Source organism: Rhinopithecus bieti, unplaced genomic scaffold (genome assembly GCF_001698545.2).
Source record: "Rhinopithecus bieti isolate Rb0 unplaced genomic scaffold, ASM169854v2 scaffold_1673, whole genome shotgun sequence".
NCBI classification, from domain to species: Eukaryota; Metazoa; Chordata; class Mammalia; order Primates; family Cercopithecidae; genus Rhinopithecus; species Rhinopithecus bieti.
In genome coordinates, this window is record NW_016804690.1 from 474,075 (window position 1) to 485,694 (window position 11,620).

The 11,620-nt window shown below is 47.6% G+C and overlaps 1 protein-coding gene across 2 annotated transcripts in view; it reads right to left on the bottom strand.

Annotated features, from left to right (window-relative positions):
• Window positions 1-9,687, bottom strand: part of DEGS1 (delta 4-desaturase, sphingolipid 1) — an 11,560-nt gene extending 1,873 nt beyond the window's left edge. The window contains exons 1-2 of one of the 2 annotated variants that reach the window (XM_017869946.1): window positions 9,185-9,687; window positions 1,394-2,136 (exon numbers count right to left, since the gene is read on the bottom strand). In XM_017869946.1, the coding sequence (XP_017725435.1) occupies window positions 1,394-2,136; window positions 9,185-9,266 (825 nt within the window). In that variant the 5' untranslated portion in view covers window positions 9,267-9,687. Of the gene's footprint in view, window positions 1-1,393; window positions 2,137-8,829; window positions 8,975-9,184 lie in introns of those variants that run through there. The other variant, XM_017869947.1, reaches the window with a different exon arrangement.
• Window positions 9,688-11,620: the final 1,933 nt, after the last annotated feature.

Sequence of the window (11,620 nt, forward strand, 5' to 3'; positions counted from 1 at the left end):
AAAAATCAGCCAGACACGGTGGCATGCGCCTGCAGTCCCAGCAACTCAAGAGGCTGAGACAGGAGAATTGCGTGAACCCGGGAGGTGGAGGTTGCAGTGAGCTGAGATTGTGCCACTGCACTCCAGCCTGGGTGACAGACTCCACCTCAAAAAAAAAAAAAGGTAAGCTTTATCAAGTATGCAATTCTGCCATCTCAAGTTAAAAATGTCGCTACATCTCAAGTTAAATAACTATCTGGATGGGCACAGTGGCTCGTAAGTATAATCCCAGCATTTTGGAAGGCAGGAGAATCATTTGAGCCCAGGAATTTGAGACCAGCCTGGGAAACACAGGGAAACCCCATCTCTCTTTTTTTTTGAGACGGAGTTTCGCTCTGTCACCCAGGCTGGAGCGCAGTGAAACGATCTTGGCTCACTGCAACCTCTGCTGCCAGGGTTCAAGCGATTCTCCCACCTCAGCCTCCCGATTACATATAGGTGCCTGCCACCATGCCCAACTGATTTTTTTGTATTTTTAGTAGAGACAGGGTTTCACTATGTTGGCCAGGTTGGTCTCAAACTCCTGACCTCAGATGATCCACTCACCAAGGCCTCCCAAAGTGCTGGGATTACAGGTGTGAGCCACTGCACCCATCCAGGAAACCCCATCTCTACAAAAACATTTAAAAATTTAAATAAACCATTTGGAGGATTAAAAGAAATTATTTTAAAAATTAGCCTGTCATAGCATGTGCCTGTAGTCCTAGCTACTTGGGAGGCTGAGGCAGGAGGATCACTTGAATCCAGGAGTTTGAGACCAGCCTGAGCAACATAGCAAGACTCTGCCTCTACAAAAAGTAAAAAATTAGCCATGCGGGGTGGCACGTGCCTGTAGTCCTGCCTACTCAGGAGGCTGAGGTGGGATGATCGTTTGAACCCAGGAGTTGAGGCTGCAGTGAGCTATCGCACCACTGCACTCTAGCCTAGGTGACAGGGCAAGACCCTGTCTCTAAAAAAAAAAATTAAAAATAAATCCTAAGTGTAACCACTAAGCTTAAGGACCCAAGAGTGAACCCTTTGTAAAATTAGGCTGGAAGATGCAGTATTTATATTCTTGCTTTTTTTTTTTTTTTTTTTTTTTTTTTATGAGCAGCTTGGACTGACAAATTACTAGCCTGGCCAACATGGTGAAACTCCATCTAAAAATACAAAATCAGCTGGGCATGGTGGCATGCGCCTGTAATCCCAACTACCTGGGAGACTGAGGCACGAGAATCGCTTGAACCTAGGAGGTGGAGGTTACAGTAAGCCAAGATCGTGCCACTGCACTCCAGCCTGGGTGACTCAGCAAGACACAGTCTCAAAAAACAAATAAAAAAATGAAATTAGAATATGTATCAAATCCTTTACTTACCAGTGGAAGGCTTTTTCCAGGAATGTTGGGGAAGTCATGATGTTCATTATGATAACCTACATTGAAGGTAAATAAATTCAGAGGCCCATAATATGAGTAAGTTTCGTGACCCTTTAAGAACATGTAATGCTCAGCTATAAAATGTCCAGAAATCGGGTGCAAACCCAGGCCAAGTAAAGATGCTGCCAACATGTAGACTAAAGATTTAACTCCCAAAAAGTAATAAATTAAAATGTCAAATGTGACCTGGGCCCCGATATTGATAACTTCCAAATAAGTAATTGGTTTGGGGTTGATGAACAGAGGTCGAAAGGCATAGAAGAGAGGCTGAAGAATAACCCATATAAACTTTCTGAAAGTGGTACAGAAGAACCAGCCCTCAAAATCGGTAGGAATATCTACATCGACGCCATCAGCTCCAAGGTACCGATGATGATCCATGTGATATCTCTTAAAGGAAATTGAATATGGAATCCCAATAGGAAGATTAGCAAACATTCCAAACCAGCGATTCCACATTGCTTTGCAGTTGCCAAAGGCAGCATTGTGGGAAATCTCATGAATAGCCAGAGTCATTGAGTGGTTAATGCAACTGCCAAACACATAGGCCCCAAATATGACCCATTTCCAGTCCAAGTCTTTTACTATGTAAAATGCAGCCAACTGGGTGAGAAACATCATAATTATAATCCATATCAAATTGGGATCAGGTTTCATCAAGGACTTTATCTCTGGATACTTTGCTGTAAAGAAAAAACAAAAAAACAGGAACTAAGAAAAGTATATAATAGTTTAGCAATTATAATTAAATTAACACTCATTAAACTAACACATTAAATTTGTTCTGCAAATAATATTCCCTTTACTAGAGACTTTAGTTAATACTAAAAACACAGGGAAGGATTCTACTAGTAAAGTTACGAAATATGTCACAAACATTTGCAAATTTATGCAGGAAAAATTAGCCTCAAACTTTTAGAAGTTCCACATTTTTTGTATTAAAATGTGTGTTATTTCTGTGTTTAGACAGAGGTACAGCATTCTTACCTTATATAAAACAATTAAATTAACACATCTGACAAAGGATAGAATATAATATGCATTTTGTAGTTACCCTAAAATCATGGAACTGGTATTCACAGTCCTCTCAGACAAATCAACATGCTCCAAGTAATTCTGTACTGAATTTTCCCAAAGTTGTAATAGTATATAAAAACCAATACTACAGGCTGCCAATATAAACAGGGAAAGAACAGTCCTTTCAACAAATGGTGCCACAACAACTTGTTAGCAACAGGCAAAAGAATGGATTCGGACCCCTACCTCACACCATACACAAAAATGAACTCAAAACAGATCACAGACCCAAATTTATAAGAAAACTATAGGCCGGGCGCGGTGGCTCAAGCCTGTAATCCCAGCACTTTGGGAGGCCGAGACGGGCGGATCACGAGGTCAGGAGATTGAGACCATCCTGGCTAACACGGTGAAACCCCGTCTCTACTAAAAAATACGAAAAAAGCTAGCTGGGCGAGGTGGTGAGCACCTGTAGTCCCAGCTACTCGGGAGGCTGAGGCGGGAGAATGGCCTAAACCCGGGAGGCGGAGCTTGCAGTGAGCCGAGATGGTGCCACTGCACTCCAGCCTGGGCAACAGAGCGAGACTCTGTCTCAAAAAAAAAAAAAAAGAAAAAGAAAACTATAAAACTCTGATAAGAAAACAAATAAATCTTCACGGCCTTTGTGGTTCCTCAGATACTATAACAAGCACAAGTGACAAAAGAAAACAGAGAAATTGGACTGCATCCAAAACTTTTCTGTTGCAAATAATACTGTCAAGAAAGTGAAAAGATAATCCACAGAAGCGGGGTTATGTTTGCAAATCATGTATCTCATAAGGGACCTATATCCAGAATATATGAAGAACTCTTACAACTAATGATCCAATTAAAAAATGGGCGAAGGATCTCAAAAGACATTTCTCCAAAAGATATGGAAACAGTCAAGAAACACAGGAAAGATGCTCAACATCGTTAGTCATTAGGAAAGTGCAAACTGAAACCATAGATACCACTTCACACTCACTAGGATGACTATAATAAAAAAAAGGTAGGTAAAAACAAGGATGTGGAGAAATTAGAACCCTCATACTCTGCTGGTGGGAATGTAAAATGGTGCAGCTGCTTTGGAAAACTGTAGAGCAGTTCCTCAAAATGTTGAACACCTGGTATATCCATACAAAGGAGTATTATTCAGCCACAAAAAGGAATGACATACTGACACGTGCTACAACACAAATGAACCTTAAAATATTTATATTTAGAAACGGGGTCTACCTCTGTCACTCAGGCTGAAGTACAGTGGTGCCATCATAGCTCACTACAGCCTCAAACTCCTGGACTCAAGTGATCCTCCTGCCTTAGTCACCCTAGTAGCTGGGACTACAGGATCATGCCACTGTGCCCAGCTAAAATCTTATGCTAATGGCTGGGTGCAGTGGCTCACACCTATAATGCCAGCACTCTGAGAGGCCAAGGCAGGAGGATCGCTTCAGCCCAGGAATTCAAGATCAGCCTGGGCAACATAACAGGACCCTGTCTCTAAAAAAAAAAAAAAAAAAAAAAAAATTAAAATTAAAAAATGTTACATTATGCTAAGTGAAAGCCAATCATAAAAGATCATGTATTTTATGATTTCATGTATATGAAATGTCCAGAATCAGCAAATCTATAGACTACAAAGTAAATTAGTGGTTATCTAGGTAGAAGTAGGAGATATGAGGGACTGCTAATGAGTATAGGGTTTCTTTTTGTGATGATGAAATGTTCTAAAGTTACATGGTGGTGACAGCTGCATAACTCTGTGAATATACCAAAAAAACACTGAACTGTACACTTTAAATGAATAAATCATGATAGATGAATTATAATCTCAACAAAGCTATTGGCCAGCTGCTGTGGCTCACACCATTAATCCCAGCACTTTGGGAGGCTGAGGCATGAAGACTGCCTGAGGCCTGGTGTTCAAGATCAGCCTGGGCAACAGAGACTATTTCTACCAAAAATTAAAAAAATTAGCTGAGGTGAGGTGGCACAAGCCTGTAGTCCCAGCTACTTGGGGCGCTGAAGTGGGAGCATCACTTGAGCCCAAGAATTTAGGCTGTACTCCAGCCTGGGCAACACAGTGAGACTCTGTCTCAAAAAATAAAACATTAAAAAACTGTATCACTGAGAAAGCACAGCAGTGAAGGACGCATTTCTTGTGATTTATTCTTTTTTTTCAGACGGAGTCTCGCTCTGTTGCCCAGGCTGGAGTGCAATGGTGCGATCTCGGCTCACTGTAACCTCTGCCTCTTGGGTTCAAGCAATTCTCCTGCCTCAGCCTTCCCAGTAGCTGGGATTACAGGCGCCCGCCACCAAGCCCAGCTAATTTTTGTATTTTTAATAGAGACGGGGTTTCACCATGTTGGCCAGGCTGGTTTTGAACTCCTTACCTCAGGTGACCTGCCCGCCTCAGCCACCCAAGGGCTGGGATTACAGCCATGAGCCACCCAGTCCAGCTCATCCTAATTTCAAAGAGATACCTTATAAATGAACTTTTAATGTGAACTCTAAATGTAAACTTAAAGTGTACAAATGCTGGTTGTTCTATCAGGCCCCTTCCCTCCCCTGCCAAAAAACTGAACACTTTCAGAAAGATCTCTTTTTATTTTTTTTTTTTGAGACAGAGTCTTGCTCTGTCACCCAGGCTGGAGTGCAGTGGCCGGATCTCAGCTCACTGCAAGCTTCTCCTCTCAGGTTCATGCCATTCTCCTGCCTCAGCCTCCCAAGTAGCTGGGACTACAGGTGCCCGCCACCTCGCCCGGCTAGTTTTTTGTATTTTTTAGTAGAGACAGGGTTTCATCGTGTTAGCCAGGATGGTCTCGATCTCCTGACCTCGTGATCCACCCGTCTCGGCCTCCCAAAGTGCTGGGATTACAGGCTTGAGCCACCGCGCCCGGCCATAAGATCTCTTATCATTTGTGTATAATTTAAACAAATCTAAAGATTCTTCTCTTTCTACAGGTTATTCCATCTCCCACCCTGAAACGGAACACTGGTATTTACACCTGCATGGAAAACATACTTTCATTGAGAAATACGTAGTCCTTTTACTTTCCAAGTGAAATGGCTCAGTGATAAGTTTGTGGAGGAAAAAAGGCTCAGTGTGAGGTATTAATCAGCACCTTCTTACTTCCTTCATCTCTTTTTTTTTTGAGACAGTCTCACTCTTTTGCCCAGGCTGGAATGCAGTGAGGCAATCACAGCTCACTGCAGCCTCTACCTCCCCAGCTCAAGTGATCCTCCCACCTCAGCCTTTTGAGTAGCTGGAACCATAGGCACATGCCACCATGCCCCACTAATTAAATTTTTTTTTTTTTTTAGAGAGAGGGAAAGGTTTCACCATGTTGCCCAGGTTGGTCTCAAACTCCTGAGTTCAAGTGTTCCTCTCGCCTCAGCCTTCTGAGTAGCACAACACAGGCATGCACGCCTAGCTAATTTTTTAATTTTTCATGGAGATGGGGCTGTTCTGAACTGGCCTCAAGAGAACTTCTTGCCTCAGCTTCTCAAAGCGCTAGGATTAAAGGCAAAAGCCACCACACCCGTCCTGATTTTCAGAATATTAAATAGCTCAGCTTCAGTATTCCAGAGTTGGTTTTTACACAGGTAGGACACCAGATTATTCCTATGTAACGTGTAGACAAGGCATTGATAAAACGTATCATATGTGGCCTGGCAGGGTGGCTCATGCCTGTAATCCCAGCACTTTGGGAGGCCATGGCAGGCAGATCATCAGAGGTCAGGAGTTCGAGACCAGCCTGGCCAATGTGGCAAAACCGTGTCTCTACTAAAATAAAATAGAAAACTTAGCCAGGTGTGGTGGCAGGCATCTGTAATTCCAGCTACTCGTGAGGCTGGGGCAGGCAGAACTGCTTGAACCCGGGAGGCAGAGTTTGCAGTGAGCCGAGATTGGGTCACTGCACTCCAGCCTGGGTGACAGAATGAGACTCCGTCTCAAAAAAAAAAAAAAAAAAGTATCATGCTATCTCATATCAAGCATGTGTAGGTGATTTGCCAAACAAATTACTACTGGCAGGCTGAGGTATGCCCATCACTTGAGCCCAGGCTGCCGTGATCATCATGCTTGTGAACAGCCACTGCACTCCAACTTAAGCAACAAAGCAAGACCCTGTCTGTAATGGAGCGTAGGGGAGGAGGAAGGAAAGGAGGAAGGAGACTCAAGAATCGAAATTTGGCCGGGCGCGGTGGCTCAAGCCTGTAATCCCAGCACTTTGGGAGGCCGAGACGGGCGGATCACGAGGTCAGGAGATCGAGACCACCCGGGCTAACACGGTGAAACCCCGTCTCTACTAAAAATACAAAAACTAGCCGGGTGAGGTGGCGGGCGCCTGTAGTCCCAGCTACTTGGGAGGCTGAGGCAGGAGAATGGCGTAAACCCGGGAGGCGGAGCTTGCAGTGAGCTGAGATCTGGCCACTGCACTCCAGCCTGGGCGACAGAGCGAGACTCCGCCTCAAAAAAAAAAAAAAAAAAAAAAAAAGAATCGAAATTTATCGGGTGCAGGGGCTTACGCCTTTAAAATCCCAGCACTTTGGGAGGCCAAAGCGGACGGACTGCTTGAGCCCAGGAGTTCAAGACCAGCCTGGGCAACACGGAGAAACCCATCTCTACAAAAAAACAGAAAAATCAATCGGGCATAGTGGTATGCGCTTGTGGTCCCAGCTACTCGCTTTTTCTTTTCACTGGGCAAATGAATGTTGAGAAGAAAATCTAATGAAATACTGTATATAAGAAATAATGTCTCATGTTCAACTCACTGTTTCCTCAATTTAAAAAAATTTTGCGCGCGTGTGTAAATGGGGGTCTCACTGTGTTGCTCAGGATGGTCTCAACTCCTGGGCTGAAGCGATCCTCCCGCTTCGGCCTCCCAAAGTGCTGGGATTACAGGCCTGAGCTACCGTGACCATGGTCTCAACTCCTGGGCGGAAGCAACCCTCCCACCTCGGCCTCCCAAAGTGCTGGGATTACAGGCCTGAGCTACCGTTTCCTCAATTTTTGAAGAAACAGCATAGGTTAAAAAGCTCGTGATCGGCCGGGCGCGGTGGCTCACGCCTGTAATCCCAGTACTTTGGAAGGCTGAGGTGGGCGGATCACAAGGTTAGGAGATCGAGACCATCCTGGCTAAAACGGCCCCGTCTCCACTAAAAATATAAAAAATCAGCCGGGTGTGGCTGCGTGCGCCTTTAGTCCCAGTTACTCGGGACGCTGAGGCAGGAGGATGGCGTGAACCTGGGAGGCGGAGATTGCAGTGAGCTGAAATTGTGCCACTGCACTCCAGCCTGGGTGACACAACGAGACCCTGTCTCAAAAAAAAAAAAAAAAAAAAAAAAAAAGCTCATGCTCTGGCCGAGCACGGTAGTTCACGCCTATAATCCCAGCACTTTGGGAGGCCAGATCGATCACCTGAGGTCAGGAGTTCGAGACAAGACTGGCCAACATGGTGAAACGCTGTCTCTACTAAAAAAAATACAAAAGTTAGCCAGGCGTGGTGGTGGGCACCTGTAATCCCAGCTACTCAGGAGGCTGAGGCAGGAGAATCTCTTGAACCCAGGAGGCAGATGTTGCAGCGAGTAGAGATCTCCCCACTGCACTCCAGCCTGAGCAACAGAGCGAGACTCATCTCAAACAAAAAAAAAAACCAAACACGTGCTCTGGAAGAGGCAACCGAATGCGCATTAGAATCTCTTTAGCATTCAGTCACGCGTTCTTATTTCATTTTTTAAAACAGCGATAATACCAACCTAGTAGAATTACCAGGAGGATGAAATTGGGTAATGTTTGTAAAGCATTCCACGCAATCCCTAGTATATTAGGAGTAGCCTGGGAGAGATGAGGATTCTCTGTGTAACACAGAAAGGCCAAATCCTCTGGAGAGTTAAGTGCTCTCAATAAGCTGTCAGGGCACCAGCAGGCCACGCCACGTATTTTCCCTATTTGGCAAGTCTTCCATTTTCAGTCTTTTCATCCACAAAACCGAGATGGATGAAATATGTCTACGAATCCGCCGTTCTTACGTCCCAGGCTTGTCGTGAGGATCAATGGGACAAGCGGCGGGAAATGATCAGGGCCCATCCAGTCCAAGAAGCCCCAGGGGGCATAGGGAGGGTCGCCGGCCCCCTCCCCGGGCCCGAGGCCGGGACTGCGGCCGCCCCCGCCAGTACTGCCCGCTAGCGCCCGACACCGTGAGCCGGGCTCACGGGTAGGCCCCGGGATGCCGAGGACCACACCCTGTCCCGCACTCGGGCAGCCCTGGCGCCGGCACACGCTCACCTCGGCCTGCTCTGGAGGAGGGGGAGGAGGGAGAGGAAAGGGCGCCCACCTGAGGGCACAGGAATCGTCCAGCGCGAGGATCTAACCCAAAGCTGGCGCAGCCGGGGGCACCCTTCGCCCCAACCGGCCGGCGTGGGCCTGACGGGGACTCCCGCGCTCGGGGACGCGCCTGCGCCTCTTCGCGGAAGGGTCGGAGTTGCGCGGCCCCGAGGACCCGTCCCTCCCCGCGCCTCGCCTTAGCCTCTCCCGCGCTGACCCGCGGGCTGGCGGCCCCAGCGGCCGGCGGGACGCGGCGGAGCGGGGTGCTAACGGCCTCCGGCGCCACGGTGCCGCGCAGGGCCCCGCGAGGGAGAGGGCGCGGCCCCGCCGCGCACGCACATAACGGGGCGCCCGCTGGCCCTCACCCAGGATCTCCCGGCGCCGGTCGGCGTGGGGCTGGTCGGTGTAGACCCACTCGAAGTCTTCCCGCGACACGCGGCTCCCCATGGCGGCGGCGGTGGCTCGCAGGCTCGCTGTCGGCTCTTGATCCTAGCCGGCTCCTTAGAGGTGGCTGCGGCGGCTTCCCGACTCGTGTGGTGTCGGCCGACTGCGGCGGAGCGCGGAGGAGACGGAGGCGTGGGCGGAGTCCCGAGGCCCCGCCCCTCGCGGCCCGCCCGCCTCGCTGGGTGGAGGGCGCGTGGCGCTCCCGGGCCTCAGTGCGGTGCTGGCTCTCAGCAATTCTGGGACGCTGGGTTCTGAGTTTTGGTGACTTGGCCACCAGCCAGGATGCCGCGTTCTTGCGAGTGCCCGCCCCTGAGGCCTGCTGCGCCGGAGCCCGGAGAAGATGCAAAAGGAAGGAAAGGTCTAAAGTGAGATAAACCTGCCGCCTTAGCGCCTCCGCGAGCGGAGCACCGGGCACGGCTGCGATCACACCAAGTCTGGAGGTGCCAGAGCCCTTCTTAAATGGCAGCTGGCCTAAATTTTGTTTAATTTTTAAAAGCAAATTAGCCATTGAGTCATATTTCGCTGCCTTCTGGAAATAATGCCTCAGGGAAAAAATGCAGAGTGCGTGACAATTAAAAGCTAATCAAATAAAACACCATTGTTAAGAGGGGGAGATGATAAGGGATTTGTTGTTGTGCTTGAATTATTCTAGAGTGACCATGTTTGTGAAGAGATGATTGCTCAACCTTTCATCTATCTGTCGCAGAAGTAATCAACCACAACCTCTTCCTGAAAGAAATGTTTTGAAACCAAACTAATTTTGTTTCAACATTAGTTACCACGTCTACATCAAAGAGCAACTTAAAGATTACAAAAAGAAGATAACCAAAGCGGGTGTGCCTCCTAATCAACATGCTGTGCACGCACACACAGCACACACACACACACACACACACACAAATCTTATCAAGCCCCTAGATCTGACTGCTAATTTATTGAAAATAGAAAGGACATTTGGCCGCGTGCATTGGCTCACGCCTGTAATCCCAGCACTCTGAGAGGCCGAGGCGGGTCCATCACCTGAGGTCGGGAGTTCGAGAGCAGCCTGAGCAGTAGGGTGAAACCCCGTCTCTACTAAAAATACAAAAATCAGCTGGGCGTGGTGGCAGGCGCCTGTAATCCCAGCTACTCAGGAAGCTGAGGCAGGAGAATCGCTCGAACTGGGAGGCAGAGGTTGTAGTGAGCTGAGATGGAGCCACTGCACTCCAGCCTGGGCGACAGACCGAGACTCCTTCTCAAGAATAAAAAGAAAATAAAATAGAAAGGACAAAGAAATGTGTTAAACTAGGCCACGGGGATGAAACTAGCAAGATCCAACTCTGGGAGACTCTATGTAGGACAGTGTCTGGGTTCTGTAATAAATAAAATTCAAGGAAAAAAAAAGAGAAGAGAAACCTATACATTAAAAGGAGTTCAAAAGACATACAAACCAATTGCATGTGTTGACCTTATTTAGATTCGGATTGAAATAGTTTTAAAACATTGACATGAAATAATTGAACTCAAATATCAATTGGATATGTGATGACATTAAGGAATTATCAATCTTTTTTTTTTTTTTTTTTTTTTTTGAGACGGAGTCTCGCTCTGTCACCCGGGCTGGAGTGCAGTGGCCGGTTCTCAGCTCACTGCAAGCTCCGCCTCCCGGGTTTATGCCATTCTCCTGCCTCAGCCTCCCAGTAGCTGGGACTACAGGCGCCCGCCACCTCGCCCGGCTAGTTTTTTGTATTTTTTAGTAGAGACGGGGTTTCACCGTGTTAGCCAGGATGGTCTCGATCTCCTGACCTCGTGATCCGCCCAGCTTGGCCTCCCAAAGTGCTGGGATTACAGGCTTGAGCCACCGCGCCCGGCCAATTATCAATTTCTTAAGTGTGATAATAGTATTATGTTTATAGTGGGTTTTATTTTTTTGAGATAGAGTCTTGCTCTGTTGCCCAGGCTGGAGTGCAGTGGTGGCCTCATGTCTCACTTCAGCCTTGACCTGAGCTTAAGCCATCCTCCCACCTCAGCCTCCCGAGGAGCTGGGATCACAGGCGTGCACCACCATGCCTGGAATTTTTTGGTAGAATCAGGGCCTCACCTTGTTGCCCAGGTTGATCTCAAGCTCTTGGGCTCAAGTGATCTCAAAGTATTGGGATCACAGACATGAGCTACCACATCTAACCCCAGGAGCATCATTAGTAAATCCCTAAGACCTGCTCAGTACATTCACGTCTGAGACAGAGAGGGCCAGCAAGGCTGAGGCATCTAGCAGAGAAGGCTCTGAGAGCAGAGGGGAGACAAAACAGTGACACCTGGAGTGGAGGCCTGAAGGCTCATCAGAGCCCAGCAAGGGTCATGTCTGCAGGGCATGCTAG